This window comes from Chiloscyllium plagiosum, unplaced genomic scaffold (assembly GCF_037043375.1).
Source record: "Chiloscyllium plagiosum isolate Xiang-an unplaced genomic scaffold, Cpla_swu_hap1 HiC_scaffold_13, whole genome shotgun sequence".
NCBI lineage: Eukaryota > Metazoa > Chordata > Chondrichthyes > Orectolobiformes > Hemiscylliidae > Chiloscyllium > Chiloscyllium plagiosum.
The window spans coordinates 59746918-59766201 of NW_028270151.1; the positions used below are offsets into that span (position 1 = coordinate 59746918).

A 19284-nucleotide genomic window follows, 5' to 3' on the forward strand; every position below is an offset into this window, starting at 1 on the left:
GAGGGATAGAACGGTGGAAGGGAAAAAGCGATGGGGAGAGAGAGAAAGAAAGCATTGGGAAGGAAGAGGATAGGAAGATTAAAAAGTGACTCTGAGACAAGTGTCCCTTATGCCTTCTTAATCACCTAATAACCTGTCCCGCTGCGTTCAAGAATCTGTGGACATAAACACCAAGGTCCCACTCATCCTCTGTACCTCCTACTATTCATTATATTCTGTGCTGTGTTAGTCATACAGGTTTACAGCATGGAAACATGTCCTTCAGCCCAACTTGTCCATGCCACCCAGTTTTCACAATTACATGCCATTTGCCTGTGTTTGGTCCATATCCCTCCATACCTATCCCATCCATGTACCTGTCCAAATGTTTCTTAAATGATGGAATTGTACTCACCCTCACAACTACCTCTGGCAGCCCATTCCAGACACTCACTGTGTGAAAGAATTGCTCCTCTGGACCCTTTTGTATCACTCCTTTCTCACCTTCAACCTATACCCTCTAGTTTTACACTCCTCTACCATGGGGAAAAGCTGTTGGGCAGTCTACCTTATCTATGCCTCTCCTGATTTTATAGACCTCTATAAGGTCACCCCTCAGTGTCCTATGCTCCAGGGAAAAAAGTTCCAGCTAATTCCAGCCTCTCCTTATAACTCAAACCTTCCAGTTCAAATAGCATCCTAGCAAATCTCTTCTGCACTCTTTCTAGTCTAAGAATATCCTCTCTAAAGCAGGGCAACCAGAACTGCATGTAGTACTCCAAATATGGCCTAACCAATTTCCCTTACTTTGTACAGCTGTAACAGGATCTCCCAACTCCTCTGTTCAATGCTCTAAACAATAAAAGCAAGCATGCCAAAAGCCTTCTTTATCATCTTGTCTACCTGTGAGTCTACTTTCAAGGGGCTATGCACCTGTACCCCTAGATCTCCTCGTTCTATAACACTCTCCAGGACCCAGGATTGTGTAAGTCCTGCCCTGGTTTGACCTATCCAAGATGCATCACCACACACGCTTCAGGAATAAACTTTCATTTCCCTTGTTTCCCTTGTCAGTTGGTCTTCTAAAAATGGTCTGGTGTTAAAACAACTTTATTTTTCTTTCCTCACCTAATAAAAAGGTAATTTCTTTCCTCTCTCCGTAATATTCCCTGTTCTGTTATCTAATGGAAGCAAACGAGAGTCTGGTTTCTCAGGTCTCGTTAAGGTCTAACGCTATCAGATACATTAGAATTGGGTTGATCACCACCCCCTTGCCAGTTTTTAACCCATATTTCTGGCAAGTCCCCTATCTTAGTTACTCCAAAATGTCACCAGGCACTGGTATAGTGTTGTATCATTTGGGCTAAGTTCCATACTGTATTCACAAAATGATTTGGAAAATGTCTTAAGCAATTATTTTAACTTTACAGACCATTCAGCCGATTTACAATTTGGAATTTTACATATAAAGGACAAGAAACCGAAAATAGAGCCAGTTGTTGACCATTCAACGACACACGTTCATTGGAATGTGAGCTCCTTATCACCAGTTGGACCAATCTGTAATACTCCTTCTGACGTCATTCAACATCATGGTGTTGTGCTGATTTACAAAATTATTAATAGCTACCAGTCTTTATTATTTCACGTGTATATGGCAACAAACAATCACTCTGTCATTAAGGTATGAACTGTGTTATCCGTCCTTGTTGAGAGAATAGTTAAAACTTTTTTGTTATAGTTTAACCATTGACTAAGTTACAGTTATTATTTATTTCTGAATGTTTCAGTTATTTGTAAGTTCACACAAAATGCTAATTTTAAAAAAACTAATTTAAAAACACTAATTTCCTTATGACTATGCTTGTCACTTCTAGGATATCACAAAAGCTGAAAAATATTCAAAACAGAAATCTGTAAAAATTGATAAGCCTACTCCATGCCATAAAAAGCTGATTACTGGCAAAACATATCGACTCCTGAGTAACCCACAAGCTGATATAACACCTGGGGTATGTGTAGTAAATAATTACTGGTATATTTCTGTTGCTTACATTCAACGTTTTCTGTATATGTTATTCAGACATAGTTCTGAAGTTGGGTCACTGGATCCGAAATGTTAACTCTGATTTCTCTCCACAAATGCTGCCTGACCTGCTGAGTTTTACCAGCAATTTCTGACTTTGTTTCTGATTTCCATCATATACAGTTTTTTTTGTTTTTTTAATTTTGTCTATTGTAAAATTAAACTTCAAAATAAATTGAAAAGTAATGGCGTGTTTCATAATTAGGATCTAAAATGATGTGAGTATTGTTATCACTTTCCATTGTTCTAAAATCCTTCCAGATCAGGATACGCTGCAGTTGAATCTTGGAGTCGACTGAAAATGCTGGGATCTGAAGTGTTAACCTGAAGATCTCATTGGTCTTATTTTTGCCATGATTACAATTGCACCAATGTTTTCATTGCAGGTTCTGCAGATTTGGAAAAGAACGATCTGTTTTGTCAGAGGAGATAGAGAGGATTGGTAGAAAAGTGTTTTTCCTGACTTCAGAAATCCTAAAGCTAGGAAATTTATTACTTTTGAACTGTGGCCACTTTGTAAGGTAGCTGCTTTGAAAACAACGGTGAGATAATTGGATCAAATAAGCTATTCCAGTATTCTTGGTTAGGATGACAAGAGAACTGAAACAAAACCAGAAATACTTTGAGAAACTCACCAGGTCTGGCAGCATCAGTGCAGAGAAAACAGAGTTAGTGTCTTGAGTTCACTGACAGCAGCTAGTTCTGAAGAAGGACCATTGGACTCAAAACATTAACTGTTTCTTTCCACAAATACTGCCAGGCCTGCTGAGTTTGTCCATCAATTTCTGTTTTTACTTGTTTTAGATCTCCAGCATGCACAGTTCATTGTTTTATTATAATAAGAGAGCAGTCTCGCTCTTCTGTTTATAGTGCCTTGAGGTCTTTGCAGCAGACAAATAGTACACTTGTATCTTTTGCGACTGCAGCACTTCATGACTATTGAGCTGGATTGCTAACCCAGAGTATATGCTCAGGCCCAGACCCATAGCATTTGTCTCAGAAATGAGAGTGGTACCACTGAAGCAAAGCTCATTGTAGATAATCCATCAGTATTATGTACATTAGACATTTCAGCATTTGGTAATGTACAAGGATCTAAAGTTTTGCATGTTATAAAATTCATCACTTTTCTCTATGATTATATGTTATTTGGAAAATAAATTAACATTATACAAATAAGGCTTAATGTTTTAATGTTTGTTGGAAGTGTTAACTTCACATATTTTTGTTCAAATCTTATATTAAGCCCCTTTGAGCATTTGTCTTTTTTCCTTGGTAGATATCTTTTTGAACTAATTTAGTAAATTTAAGTATTGTTGAAAAAGACACATTTTGTCAAAACTTTTCGTCTTACACGCATGAAGATATTTTGCAAGAATACAAATTCAAGGGAAAATAGATGTACATTTCTTCTTGTGAAGCGTCCTGATAAATACAAGATGGAAAGCTTCAACAAAGTTTGTTTTGCTTCATAAATACTCAAGTTCAGTGCTGTAAATGACTGTTACTTAATTTACCAATTTTGATTCCAACCTCCCTTCATTTAGTGTCTGCAGATTAGAAATTCCATCTATTTTTCCAAAGGAATTGTGCGAATGTTTTTCTTTTCCTCTGCTTAAGCTGGAAAATATAAAAAGCAAATATGCTTGTGTCCCTTCAGTCCTCTTCACCACTGCTGGCAACAGGAGAGGTGAAAGAGGTTCTTTAGAATGGGCACGTTCTAGGGACCTAGCTATAACTTTGCATCTGGGGATATTTTGAATTAATTAAATCTTGCTCCCTCCAATACTTCATGTTTGTAAAAAAAAACTTGACTTGCTTATCACTGAAATGACTGTTGATGATCTTGGAGGATTAATGTTTAACATAATTGTCTGAGTTCCAGACTGAAACTTGGGTAGGGGTCTGAAATTGGAAATGGGTGGAGTGGTGAAACAGCTGGCTTCTAAGTACCCCACCTGAATACATAGAACATAGAACATTACGGCGCAGTACAGGTCCTTCAGCACTCAATGTTGTTCCGACCAATCTAACTTACACTATTCTATTTTCGTCCATACGTCTATCCAATGACCATTTAAATGCTCTTAAAGTTGGTGAGTCTACTATGGTTGCAGTAGAATACATTCAATAAAATTGAATATCTCATGCAGTGTAGAAGTAAGTAATATCATCATAGTACTAATGGACCATAGGACAACCCACTAATTAGAAAGAAATGATTATTTAACCCGAGGGTCATCATACTTCAGGTGAAGGGAGAGGTTCAGGAGGAGACCCCTTCATGATAACCTCAGCTGATACAGGAATTGAACCATTTGTTGACATTACTCTGCATTTGAAACCAGCTGCCCAGCCAACTGAGCTAATCCTACTCCTTGTTTTGCACCCTATGTCTAACATTACCTCAATTATTATTTTACTTTATTTTAAACACATTAATACTTAGGCTAGAACTGAAGTGAGTCTCAGAACATTTGTCTGCTAACATTGCCGGTAGTAATTTTGCACCTGACCAAACAGAACCAGCCCATTTACACCTAAGAATGCAAATTCCCCCCTCTCTTCCTTGGACCATCAAAGCAGGCATTGTGTTTGATTTAACATTTACAACTCTTTCAGTTTACCTATTCGAGTGACACAGTTTACTATTACAACTTCAGAGTGTTCCTGGTTATTTGTTAAGGTTGTGGGCGGCATGGTGGCACAGTGGTTAGCACTGCTGCCTCACAGCGCCAGAGACCTGGGTTCAATTCCCGACTCAGGCGACTGACTGTGTGGAGTTTGCACATTCTCCCCGTGTCTGCATGGGTTTCCTCCCACAGTCCAAAGATGTGCAGGTCAGGTGAATTGGCCATGCTAAATTGCCCATAGTGTTAGGTAAAAGGGGTAAATGTAGGGGAATGGGTGGGTTGCGCTTCGGTGGGTCGGTGTGGACTTGTTGGGCCGAAGGGCCTGTTTCCACACTGTAAGTAATCTAATCTAAAAAATTGTTTTTGTATTATCCATGTCATCCTCAAAGATCTGGGGTTCAGTTTTTAATCTTTAATCTGTAACCTCTCTTGTTTCACATCAATAATATTGTGTGGTGTTGTATCTCTTTCCACAGATGCTGCACTTATATTAGATTCAAGTATTTAGCTGGGATTAGCTTCATTGTTATGCCCTGGTTTTGTTTGTGCATGTAAATACTCATCTGAGTGCTTTGTGTAGAATCATATTAAAGTATATTTGTTTGAAGCCCCACCTACTTTATATGCCTAGGCCTGTAACACTGAATAGCATTGTATGTAGTTTTTCAGCTACTATGTTTACTACTTCAGCCTTTATTTTTGTTAAGGGAGATCTACTTTTCTTTTCTACCTTTGATTTTCATTTTAGATTGAATCTTCCAGTCTACTGGTTGTGACATCTCTGGCAATTCTAAGTCAAATTCGTGCACTTGGTTGAGAATGGTTTATTGGATTAATTTTGTTCACTTTCTTCAGTAGAAGCAGCTGTTTACCAGCATCGTATATTAGTGTGCCATGCGCTGCACAGCAACTCTATGCAAAGCCTATAGTTTGCGCTGAGCTGTTGAAAGAGTTCTCCACAGAGAGGAAGTTTCAGTGGGAGAATAACCCACAGCAATCTTATGAAACATCTCGTAACTAAAGGAGGAAAGTTTCTTTTGGTGTATCAGTACAACTGTGTTGTTAGTCACCACTGTAAACCAGTGACAGAGATGGTGTGAGTTTTTATTTCACCATGGTTTTTTGTGGAAATATATTCGAGAAATCTGGCAAACTATGGGTGTACCAAAGAAAAAATACCTCTAAATTGTTAACATAAAAAATAAGTCACTGAGAACCTGCCATTCAAACCAGGATTTGTCCACCTGTAACTCCAGTTTCATACCATGTACTGGGCCCTTTAATATTTTCAAGGACAAAGTGAGGTCTGCAGATGCTGGAGATCAGAGCTGAAAATGTGTTGCTGGAAAAGCGCAGCAGGTCAGGCAGCATCCAGGGAACAGGAGAATCGACGTTTCGGGCATAAGCCCTTCTTCAGGGCTGAAGAAGGGCTTATGCCCGAAACGTCGATTCTCCTGTTCCCTGGATGCTGCCTGACCTGCTGCGCTTTTCCAGCAACACATTTTCACCTTTAATATTTTCTAAAATGATCGAATAAGCCACTCCGTCGTAAAAACACTTGCTACCTCACTACCACTATTCAATTCAACCAAGAATGAGCAGTAAGTATGATGTTGATAGCAACACACACATTCTGACAGCAATATAATGAAACATCCCCGCACTGTTGGCTGGACTAGTAAGCAAGTGACCCAAGTTAATGACTGTGTGAATAGAAGAACAAGGCAAGGCAGGGAAACTGTGAGCATATGGCTTGGTGCTAAGGAAGCAAGAACTAAGAGAGCAAAAATGCAGTTCTGAGATGCAGCCTAGTCCAAATTCATGAACTAGGTATCTGTCTGTGCACGGAAAGTGTCCATTTTGCAGTTTTCCAATGCTAGATGTCAGTGCATGCTGCAATACAAGTTTGTGCTTCCTGGAGTTCCCTGCCAATATATCAGAGAGGTGCCATGATGATGGTGAAGTATTATCAGATGTCAGAATCCATTATCCATGGGCAAGGGGTGCTGGTGGCAGCTGCCCATTGTTTATGCTCTGGGCACTGTTTGATTGAGAGGTTTGGAGCACACAGTGAGTTGATAAGCACTCTGGTTTCCACATCAAGTTTTCCCAGAAACAAGTTTGTTAAAATAGGAAGTTCAATATTAGTGAGGTGAGTTGGACTGTCATCAGTGTTTAATAGGTAATAATTCCCCTTAATTAGCAACTTGCTGTCCGAATGAGCAACTTAACTTGCTGCTTGTGAAAAGCATAAAGGATGGGAGTGAGTTGCTGTCGACATTGAGGTTGTTCTCACTGGACTTCTCATCTGATTCTGCCACACATCTCACCATAGGCCACATTAGTAAGACCCTGGTAGGGTTCTGCCCCACATCTCGGTAAAGGTCATTATATCACCCAGTTATTTTATTTGTGCTATCAATTCATCCATCTTGTTATGAATGCTGCATGCACCCAGATTAAGAGATTTTAATTCTGTCTTTTCACTGTTTTTTCCTTAGTGTGACCTTATTTGCTGCTGCTGATGTTTGTGCAGCATATTGTGTCATATTACACTTTGGCTATCATTACTCTGAATTGCTATCCTGCAGTATTGCCTTCTCCTATATCATTAACTTCCAAAATCTTACCTTGCGTCACTCCATTCAAGTTAACCTTTTGCTTGTCTGACTGACCTTCTTCAGAAGAAGTTCCCAGCTACGTCACAGGTGCATCTACTTTCTGTCCAGTAGCTAATTTCAAAAACATATCTAGCAAAGTTAGATTCTAAGCTGTCGTGCAAACAAATCTGCTTATGACGAGGCCTTTAAATTATATCAAGCTTGTAAATGCTGCATCAATAAGCTGTTTCTCACTATCCATCAGCCAAACTTTTAATGAGAAGTCTTTCTGAAGCCTGGAGTCAAGATTAGAGTGGTGCTGGAAAAGCACAGCAGGTCAGGCAGCATCATAGGAGCAGGAAAGTTGAGAAAGTCTCAGATCTGAAGATGAGTAATATTGGACTGGATCCAGCATTCCAAATCTTGGGGCAAGATTTCCTTTGTGTATCAGTGATACAATCATAAACCTGTTTATAACAAATATGTTTACAATTATGTGAGGAAATGTTCACTTAATTGAAATGATGACTTTGCAATGGAGATCATTTGTCTTCATTTACAAATGTATGAATACTTTATGATTAAACAAATGGTAATTATCAACTTTTTAAACATTTTAACAGGAAATTGCATTTGAAGATATGACGCCTCTTAAATGTAAAGGTTATTTTGAAGTGTTTTTGGAACAACCAGAAGATTTTCAACTAACGTTAATGGACGTAGATTCAGGTGAAACAATGTGGACCTCAAAACTGCGGGAGTGTAAGTACTTCCAGAGTGGGCAGGCATTGTGAGATTCCGTTCAAGTGAATTTCTAACTATTTTATGGACTGATTTAATTCTTTGTGACTAATTCATTTATACAATTTCATTTGGTATCTGATATAGTAGTTGCCCCAATTGTTGTGAATCGTCGCCATATTATGTTGGGGAAAATCCATCTGTTCACTCTTCCTAACAAACCAGAACAAAGTACAACACAGTGTTTACTGTCCAAATCCTGATTTCTGTGATCACCTGGGTGGGTTTTTATTTGCAATGGACATCGGTAGAACTGCCAGATTCTTGTTTATTAAAGTGCCAATCTACTGCCCCACAAACCAACTTAGCCAGTAAACGTCCTAAAACTTCTTATTAAACTTGAAACTGATAGAAAAGCCGAATGCTAATGGGGGCTGAGGATTTACAATAAAAGGTGGGAATACCCTCAAAACGTTAGGCAGCATCTGTGGAGAGGGAGAAAAATGGAAATAAAGTTTCAGGCTTGTGACCATTCCTCAGAACTGCGAAAGGGTAGAGATTTTAAGGAGTGATGGGACATGGACAAAGGAAAGCCTGAAGTAGCCTTGAAGACAGAGAGATTGAATGACTGAAAAGCTTATGTCCCAGGGCCAAAGGGAACAGAGATATGGCAAAAAAAAGTAACAAAGAATTTAAAGAATAAGTGTACTTCTGACTGAAAGCTTAAAGCTGCAAGAAACAGAATAAAGGAAACTAAATGTGGAGCAGATTATGGTCTGAAATTGTTGGACTCAATGTTGAGTCCACAGCTGAAAAGTGTTTAAGTGAAATGAGGTGCGATTCCTGAAGCTTACATTGAGCCTCACTACAACAGTGCAGTAGTCCAAGGACAGCGGAATCAGTATAAGAGCAAAGTGGAGACTTAAGATGACAAGTCACTGGGAATCTCAGGATCATGCTTGTGGACAGAATACAAGTGTTCTACAGTGTGGCCACCTAATTGGCATTTTGGTCTTTCCATTGTAGAGGAGACTCAGTTGTAAGCTTTGAATACAGTATGCTAGCTTTAAAGAAATAAATGTAAATTGTTGCTTCACCTGGAAGGTGAGTTTGAGACAGTTGCAAGAGAGGAGGTATAAAAGGTGAAATATATCTGCACTTTAACTGAAAGACACTGGAATCGGAATGGAGTGTTGAGGATGACCAGAAAGTGGATTGTAGTGTCAATGAGAAAATAATTTGCCGAGCTTTATTCAACATTTTATTTTTAATTTGAACATTAATGTCTGTACTGTGATTATTTGCCACACATAATGCATCCCTTCTAATTTGCAAGCTCTACACTTTTGTCTTCATCTGTCTTCTCAAAGTTAGTATGGGCGTTCCCTTCTAAACACATCTTTATTCCACCAAAATATTGTTCTTTTCCTCTATCCTCAATGTGAGAAAATCAAGACACTTTTCACTGTCTCCCAACCCAGCCCAAATAACCTTAACATTGCTTGATGTTTTACATGCTACAGTTCTCAGGGTCTTTTTAAGACAAGAATAATGTTACTAAATCACTCTCATACAAATTAGGAGCAGGAGTAGGTGATTCAGCCACTCTCACTTTCTCTGGCATTCAATAAGTTCAAGACTGATTTGACTGAGGCTTCAACTCCACATTTCTCTCTCGCCCAAAAACTATTGACTCCCTTGTTAGTCAAGATCTGTCAACCTCTGTCTTAACAGTATTCATGACCCCACCCTCATCTCTTTATGGGGAAGAGAATTCTGAAAATTGTCGACCAACTCAGGGAAAATAAAAATCCAGCAGCCCAGAGATTTTTCCTAAATTTCTCATCAAAAATAAATAGAGTCCATTCATAAGTAAAGATTTTAATGGCAGTGCATTGTGTACCATGAGCTCACAGTATAATTTCTGGAATATATCTACTGAGGTTCAGATTCAATCCTCCCAGTTAGTGCCTCTTTGAATTTGACTAAATTAACACATTTAAATTTGAGTCTAAGTCGACCCTCGTTTTTCAGAAGTCTCTTACCTGACCATATATGCAGCCATAAAGGGCATGTTTTGCACATTTTTGATTCACATACACATTTTTGATTCAAATACACATTTTTGATTCAATACCTGCATCATCACATGTTACGTGCACCAGCATATATTTGCACAATGCGATTTTCAAATCGTTAGATTGAATGTTGATAACCATATATATGTAGTGTAGATATATACTGTATATTTACTTATGTAATATTTACAAACATATATTTAACCTCTGTATGCAAATATCTACGGTACCTTATGGCAGTCCTTGATCTTATCTTCCCGCTGTTGCCTCAGTTTCTTAGAAGTAGATTTTGTGTACAGTTGTGCTCTGAACTTATTGTAAAACTCTCCCAAATTTTTCTGACAAAATGGCAACATTTAAAATCAAGTATACAGCACGGCTTAAACTAAAAGTTATTGAAGCTGCAGAGAAGAACAACAATAGCATAGCTGCAAGGGAGTTCTGTACTTCTGAAAAACCTGTCCAAAATTGGAGGAAAAAAGCCACACAGTTAAAGGTTATGTCAAAACAGAAATACGCCAACTGAGGAAAGCTGAACATATGGCCGCAACCAGAAGAAAAGATTGCTGACTGGTAATTCAGTGTCGACAGAACTGAAGCATAGTGACTCGACAATGTATAAGAATATGCACCAAAAATGAAGCAATAAAAGGTGGATTCAGTGATTTCAAACCCAGTGCTAGATGTTGCAGTAGGTTCATGAAAAGGTGTGATTTCGTGCTTAGACAGAAAACAAGATTGCTCAACATCTACCAGCAGAACTTAATGACAAGTTAATTGGTTTCCATCACTCTGTAATCAGAAGTTGGAAGAGAAACGGGTACAGGCTCTCATGCATCAGCAATATGGACACAACCCCAATGAACTTTGATATGCCAGGGAACAGAACTGTGGACAAGATTGGAGCAAAAACAGTTTTGGCCAAGACTATTGGCCATGAAAGGAGTCAAATCACTACGGTACTTGGTTGTATAGCAGATGGAACAAAGTTAAAGCCTTTGGTGATTTTTAGGTGGAAAACTGCCCAAACAAAAATTTCCGAAAGGCATTGTTGTCCTCATCCATGAAAAAGGGTGGATGAATGAAGGTGGCTCAAGAATTGGACTAGGGAGGTCTGGAATATGCAAGCAGGTGGACTTAGAAACGAGAAAGGTTTACTGGTTTGGGATATGTTCAGTCACACAGAGTGAAAAGTGTTATAACTGAACTTTGAGCTAACAATTCTGACGTTGCAATGACTCCTGGAGGCCTTGTGGGCATGATACAGTCACTGGATGTTAGCATCAATAAACCTTTTAAGGATTTTGTACGGAAGAAGTGGGACACTTGGATGCAAGAAAGGGCAAAAAGCTTCACAAAGGGTGGCAATTTGCCTGCTCCATTACTTGCAACTGTATCTGAGTGGATTGTTAAGTCCTGGGAGGAGATGAAAACTGAAATTATTGTGAAAGCCTTCAAAAAATGTGGAATTTCTAATGCTTTAAATGACTATTTATGGTCAGATGGAAGTGATGACAAATCAATTGATTATCCCCTTGAGAGTGCAGATGAAAATGATCCAGATAACAATATGCTTTACCCAGATGACTGGAATGAATTATTTAGTGCAACTGATGAGGACAGGGAATTTGAGGAATTCTAATGGACTTTTGCATGTACCGACAACTTTTGGTTTAAGCAGCTATCCCATAATGTTTGTGATATATGATGAGAAGTGTTTTTTGCTGTGAATATCAGTTTTTTGATGTAAAGTGTTTACCATATATTAAGTTTCATACGGTCTTTTTTTATTAAATTACTGTCAAACTTTTTATTTGTTTTTACTGCTCCTCTGTTTTTATTTCATGAATTGTTTGTTGAACAAATACCCCCGGTAGAGGCCTGACCGCCTGCTGGCATGCCTATTAACTTTTATACATATGTGTAGACCTACATGTACTTTACAGTACTGGTAACTGGAATACAGTATGACAGTACCGTTCTACCTTAAGAGGCAGAATAGAGACAGTTATTTTGCAGATAGTCATATTTCTTTTTCCTTTTGTTTTTTATTATTTTATATGGAGATCTGGCTTTTGTTTGTTTATTTTTTTGACCCATGCCAAGCATGAATTTCATCCCCTCGAAAACAATACCTCATGTATAAGTCAACCCCCTAATCTCAGCCTACAAAATATCTTCTAAACTCGACCTATACACAAGTATATATGGTGGTACCATTTGCCAGCACTTGGCCCATAGCCATATCCATGTAAACCATTGCTATTCATATACCCATCCAGATGCCTTTTAAATTGTTGTAATTCTACCAGCCTCCACCACTTCGTCTGGTAGCTCATTCCATATACACACCATCCTCAGTGTGAAAATCTTGCCCCTTACATCCCTTTTAAATCTTTACTCTCTCATCTTAAACCTATGTCCTCTAGTTCTGGACTTCCCCAACCCAGAGGAAAAGACTTTGTCTACTTACCCTGTCCTTGTCCCTCATGATTTATAAACCTCTATAAGGTCATCATCAGGCTCCAGTACTCCAAGGAAAACAGCCCCAGCCTATTCAGCCTTTTTCTGTAGACTCAAATCCACCAACCCTGGCAACATCCTTGTAAATCTTTTCTGAACCCTTTCAAGTTTCACAAATCCTTCTGATAGGAGAGAGACCAGAATTGCACACACTATTCCAAAAGTGGCCTAACCAATGTTCTGTACAGCCGCAACATCACCTCCCAACTCCTGTACTCAATGCTCTGACCAATAAAGGAAAGCATACCAAATGCCTTCTTCACTATCCTATCTATTTATCGACTCCACTTTCCAGGAACTATGAACCTGCACTCTAGGTGTCTTTGTCCAGCAACAGTCCCCAGGTCTTTTCCATTAAGTGTATAAGTCCTGCTCTGAGTTGCCTTTCCAAAATGCAGCACCTCACATTTATCTAAATTAAACTCCATCTGCCATTCCGCAGACCATTGGCCCATCTGATCAAAATCCCTAAGGTAACCTTCCTTGTCCAACTTACATTACCAATTTTGGTGTTGTCTGCAAATTTACTAATCATACCTCGTATGTTCACATTCAAATTATTTACATAAATGATGAAAAGCAGCGGACCCAGCACCGATCCTTGTGGCACACCACTGGTCACAGGCTTCTAGCCTGAAAGGCAATCTTCCATCACCACCCTCTGTCTTCTACTTTGAACCAGTTCTGTATCCAAATGGTTAGTTCTCCCTGTATTCCATGAGATCTAACCTTGCTAACCAGTCTATCATGAGATACTTTGTCGAATGCCTTACTGAAGTCCTTATAGCTCACGTCTACCACTCTGCGATCATCAATCCTTTTTGTTACTGCATCAAAAAACTCAATCAAGTTTGTGAGACATGATTTCCCACACACAAAGCCATGCTGACTATTTTTAATCAGTCCTTGCCTTACCAAATACATGTAAATCCTGTCCCTCAGGATTCCCTTCAACAACTTGCACATTACCAATGTCAGGTTCACCGGTCTATAGTTCCCTGGCTTTTCCTTCCCACCTTTCTTAAATAGTGGCATCGTGTTAACCAACCTCCAGTCTTCCGGCACCTAACCTGTGACTATTGATCATACAAATATCTGAGCAAGGGTGTGCTTTTAAATAAAACTTTTCATCTTTTATCTTTTAAGGTTTATGTGTTTTAAGTGTTTGTTAATTGTGCCATCCTCCTTGAGATGTATTCTTTCACTTTTAATCTGAATAATATGTTCATAGAATGAAATAACATTACAGGTGACTGGGCACACCATGATCAGGATGAACAAGGAAAACCAAGAGACTTTAACAGTAAGTTTTTAATCAATATTTCCTAAAGGAAGATCTAAAAATGCTGCACTTAAAATGGCATAGGTCCTTTCAGCCTTCTTAAAAAAAATCATAATCATATGTACAATGACGTTCTGCTGCACTAGAGCCATAGAGATGTACTGCACAGAAGCAGGCCCATTGGTCCAATTCGTCAATGTTGACCAGATATCCTAAAATAATCTAGTCCCATTTGCCAGCACTTGGCCTATATCCCTCTAAACTCTTCGTATTCAAGTACCCATCCAGTTGGCTTTTAAATGTTGCAATCATACCAGCCTCCACCACTCCTTTTGGCAGCTCAATCTATACAAGCACCACCCTCTGCGTGAAAAGGTTGCCCCTTAGGTCCTTTTTAAATATTTCCCCTATATACCTCTGACCTGTGTAGTGATGCGTTTGGAGGCAGGAAGGTTATTGAGTCAGGCAGAGAGATGGTGTACCTGAACCCTAGCGTTTTCTCTCCTTTATCAGAATTCAATTATGGGTGGTAATGACCATTGTCAACCTTCCTGTCTGCCACCAGTTTGAGGCTCGTAAGTGGCCAAAAGATGTCCACTTAAAAGCTGTATTAAAAGCTGCTGGGATTAACGTCTAATGCACACAGCCCAGTCGCCAGGTAAGTCATAGATCTAGCACGTTACTTCCGTCAGGCTACTGGCCAGGGTGCGGGACTGTTTGGGAGTCACCTCGCTCAGAAGCACTCAGTGCGAGATTGAGGGACTGCACTTCAGGGCACGGGGAGGTGCATACAGAGCCAACCGCTACTGTCCCCACCCCGCCTTACTCCTCTTGCAGAGGTCCATCCCCCAAAATACCCCCCTCACCCTCTGCAACCAACCACATAACTTAGCCATGGTCTAGATCACAGCATGATGTTGGGACTCTAGTACCTGTCCTTTTGGCAGCAGCCACTGATTGGCCAGCAGCTGTCAGCAGTCAGTCCATCCCTAGGGTCTTGATTTTGGGGCAAGGCCTACTAGTGATCCCTTACTGGTAAGGGGGCCCTCCTGACAGGAGGCAATCCCAGTTACTTTCTGGTTCTCCAGTCGGCAGGTGAGACACCTTATATCTTCCACAAGATTCCATCTAAAAGGTCCACAGATACATAATTTGAAAGAAATTGATGTAAAGGAATCAGTGGATTAAGAAGATATTTCAAAGGGAAGAATTAACATGATAAAGTGTTCCCCACAGCCTGCAACATTGGTTAGAATGCTAGAAAAGTACTCAATATCAATCCTATATGAACCTCTACTGTACTGGAAAGCTAGTGTGTAGGTATCTTAGGTGAGAACAGCTGGAGCATGCATTGAATATTTTACCAACATTCTTTGTACAGGTTATTGCCAGAAGTAAGATAACTTGTATGAATAATTATGAGGTTGTACATTTGTACCTCTGGAAGAGACATTGCCTTTAAAAGATGATAACAGCTAAAGTGAAAGACGTTAAAGCCCCAGTGAAAATGCTACTTTGGCTAAAAAGCTAATAGAAAATGCATAGTTAACTAACCTATATTACTCAACATTTGTAGAAAGATTAGCCAGTCAGATGCTCCAATAGAATTTATTTACAGAATAACATACAGCTAACTGCCTTTCACATGGAGCAACCAGTGAGATATGCAAAACAGAATATAAGGGAAGTAATTTAGAAGAGCAACAATTTATAAAACAGTTAACGAATCACTTCTGATACATCAAAATGTCAATCACATTGATTTATTATGCAACTAAATTTTCTAGCTTACCATTTCAATGAATACAGTGTACTTCTAAAATACTATTGAAGGAGAAATATAAATGTAAGTGAGCTCTGCTTATGCTTCAGTACTGACGTAGTTATTTTAATGCTTTACTGTTAGAACTGGATGTGCTTAAGTGTAAGTACCTGAGGATGGAAAAGAAATTAGTAGAGATTGGAAATACAGGGTGGAATCTACCGGCAGCGGTGAAGTTGTTGAAAGCAGGACTGGAAGTCTATGCACTTCTGCAAGTTGGCAGATGGTTAGTCACACATGATTATGCAGTAGCCAGACAATTAGACATTCCTGCAGGAGGAGCACACAGAACCATATAGTGGGGGCAGATGTTCAATATTCCCACAATTATCGCAAGGGGTCAAATATCTGTGGGGGTGCAAACACCTAAAGAGCACCCAGGCAGCATTCATTCCCTGCAAGCCAGAAGCATTATTCTTACTATTTGAGGAAAGAGTTTGGAAACTGCAACTGCTGCTAACATGTCTCCATCAGCTACCAAAACCGTTGGAGCTGCTGCCACCTGACACAAAAATAGGAAACGTCCTGAGCACAAAATGTGGCCCCATGGTTTATGCAGCCTTCCCTTCTGTCTTGAGCACTTTTCATCCATTGGGGAGCCCTCTACATGTCAGCCATACCCTGTTTCCATCCAACTGCCAAACCCTGAAATCCCCACCACCATTCCTTGTAAAGAGTGCTTCTTGTTGCTGCAGCCATGTCCATAGACACTTAGCAGTGACCCTGGAACAGGAAATCATCACCCTATACTCTTCATTCCTCACCTTTTGAGTTTCCTTGAGTGAAGATTCACCCTCCTTCCCACCACATGGGGGGCTACGGTGACTGAGTGGTTAGCACTGCTGCCTCACAGCACCAGGGATCCGGATTCAATTTCAGCCCTGGCCAATTTTCTGCATGGGTTTACACCAGGTGCTCTGGTTTCCTCCCACTGTCCAGGTGCAGGTTAGGTGGATTGGCCATGGGAAATGAAGGGTTACAGGGATCGGATAGAGGGATGTGTCTGGATGAGATGCTGTTTGGAATCCATGGGCCGAATGGCCAGTGTAAGGATTCTATGATTATTCTCAATCTGCCATTCAACATCCTTAACCCTCCCTGTATCCTCTTTGATCTTTCTTTTGTTGCCCTCACAACTCAGGACTTCAACAGTGACCTACCATACAAAACACTTGACCTCCTCATAATCATGCTTGACCTCCCATCTGTAAACGTTGCCGTTCTTTGTCTAGTTCAACTTCTTCTGTCTGATCGCATGAGATCTTGTAGGGCTCTCTCACTCATAGACTTAGCCAAGATGCATTTCCATTGGACTACTCTCACCAGATCCCAATTATCAGCCAAGCTCCTAAATAAGAAAAAGAAGCTCCAGCTCCATCCAAATCTACCAAAAAGTCACCACACCCACTGCATGCCATAGGTAAGCAGTCGTGAATCTGGAAGCACGTGCTTTTCATTTGCTATTTGCTTAATTTGAGAGGTCCCTTAATTCTTGTCAGGTTAGCTTTTAATAAGTGTGTATGACAGTATTAACAAGAGATTTGGAAGGTCAATTCACCTCACAATTCTGTAGCTCCATATCACTGTCAGGAAGCTAACTTTTGGCCATTTGAACAATTAAATGCTCCTGTCCACCTCATTTCCTGCTCTCTGGAGCATTACCAGATTCAGCCTATAAGATATTTGTTAGGGATATTATGCTAGAGTTGAGCAAACACCTAGTAAGATGTCACAGAGTCATACAGAATCGAAACAGACCCTCAGGTCCAACTAGTTCATGCCGAACATAATTGATTATCCTAAATATCATTTGCTGCATCTGACGATTTCTAAGTTAGTGTCTTGAATTTGAAAACTCAATTCAAGCTAATGAGTTTCACACCAAACTAGGAGGGGAATTAAAGAATGATTTGGACAAAATACATGAATGGATATACAGTAATAGACATGAGCATAAAATGCTGCATGCGAGATGAAAATGGCAAATCTCTCTATAAAGTGTTTAACAATGAAGTTGTTAGAAATCTATTTTTTTCATAGCCAACAGATTCAGTAACTGGAGCAGCATTAATGTATTGAATACATGGCTGAATTATAAAGCCAAAACAGTCGGGGTGTCTGTCAAAAGATTATAGTTGTACAAACTGTGCTCAGACTAACTGAGAAGTTTTTCAGAGGTGTATAATGTAGTACATGCTGTAGGACAAGTAGGTTTGGAACAAGATTTAACTGAACTATTTGGGAAGTCCAAAGTGCAAACTACTAAATGGCACACAAAGAAAGGTTGGTACATTGTTTAGTCTTTTGGGTAATATATTGGAGGCAATTTATTTGACAAGTGTTAAATACTTTGAGAGCGGACCGCAGGGTCTGATACATAACCTGAGGTGAGCCTCATTTATATTTATCTAGTATCAACTCTCCTGTGTAGTGCTTGTGAAGGGATGTTATATTACATTAAAATTGCTATTAAAAATGACATTGTTTTTGTGCTTTTATGAAAAATAAACGTATTAATCACATGTTGGTGAATAATGTATTGCCCTTCAGAAAACAGGAGAAGAAAATCAAGCAATGACAATATTATGGAAGAGAGCAGTTCCAAAAGATCTCGATGGAATGATACAAGTATGATATTTTAAATTGTTCAATGGAATTAAATAGTTAAACAGAGTGTTTGCGAGAAACTTATATGTTACGCAATTGCTGGATTATGGGGTTATAATCATGATGATATGGGTAATTTCTGTGACATTCCAAACTATAAGAACATTGCCTGTCAACTCATAAGAACCCCTGATTACTTTAAATCTGAAATGTACTTCCATACGCTTATTACACCTATTTTCAGTGTTCTTGCTGAGATAGCTTAGAGTGGAACAGCAGGAACATAAATCTTGTTATCCAAAAGGATTTGGAGATATTTTGTGGAGTCTCCAAGAATACATAGGTTAGGTGAATTAATTAAGTAGGAGCAGAAATGTTGCTTTCCTGACATGGGTCAGTGGCAGGTTTGCAAGATGAGTCTGCACACCATCCAAGGCAAGGTCCTTTTGTAATCTGTTTGATGCCAAGAATATTTATTATATTAAAACTTATTGTAATTACATTCCACCTTCTTGTCAGTGGAGTATGTAAATCTCTGGGCACATACTTCATTGTCATTTAAATGTAACATGCACCAGTTGGCTTTGTGCAGTTGTGTATAAGGTTAGCAGTTTTCCTTCTAATTGTATGGCACAAGAGAGGGGAGGAGGTGAATGGCTGCTACATAGAGTTCCAGGACAGGCACAGGTGCATCCCTGGTGAGAGGGGTGTAGGTGTGGAGGAGCTTGAAGGAATGGAACAGGGATCCAAGGGAGGACAATGGATGGGTTTGGGGGTTTGGAGAAGTGAGGTGGGAACGACTAGAGTGATGGGAACAATGAATCAAGGTAAGAAAATGAAGCGTTTACCATGCGGCGGGTCCACATCAGGGTGTTGGCTGACTGAGCTTTTCCAGGACTTTGAGGTCATTTACAGTGCATTAGTTATGCCACC

At 39.6% G+C, this 19284-nt stretch overlaps 1 protein-coding gene across 1 annotated transcript in view; it reads left to right on the forward strand.

Annotated features, from left to right (window-relative positions):
* Positions 1-19284, forward strand: part of LOC122555861 (uncharacterized) — an 87428-nt gene that overhangs the window by 58754 nt on the left and 9390 nt on the right. Inside the window, exons 12-16 of the mRNA XM_043702084.2 lie at positions 1410-1663; positions 1857-1991; positions 7922-8060; positions 13890-13943; positions 18295-18372. Of these exons, the coding sequence (XP_043558019.2) occupies positions 1410-1663; positions 1857-1991; positions 7922-8060; positions 13890-13943; positions 18295-18372 (660 nt within the window). The remainder of the gene's footprint in view (positions 1-1409; positions 1664-1856; positions 1992-7921; positions 8061-13889; positions 13944-18294; positions 18373-19284) is intronic.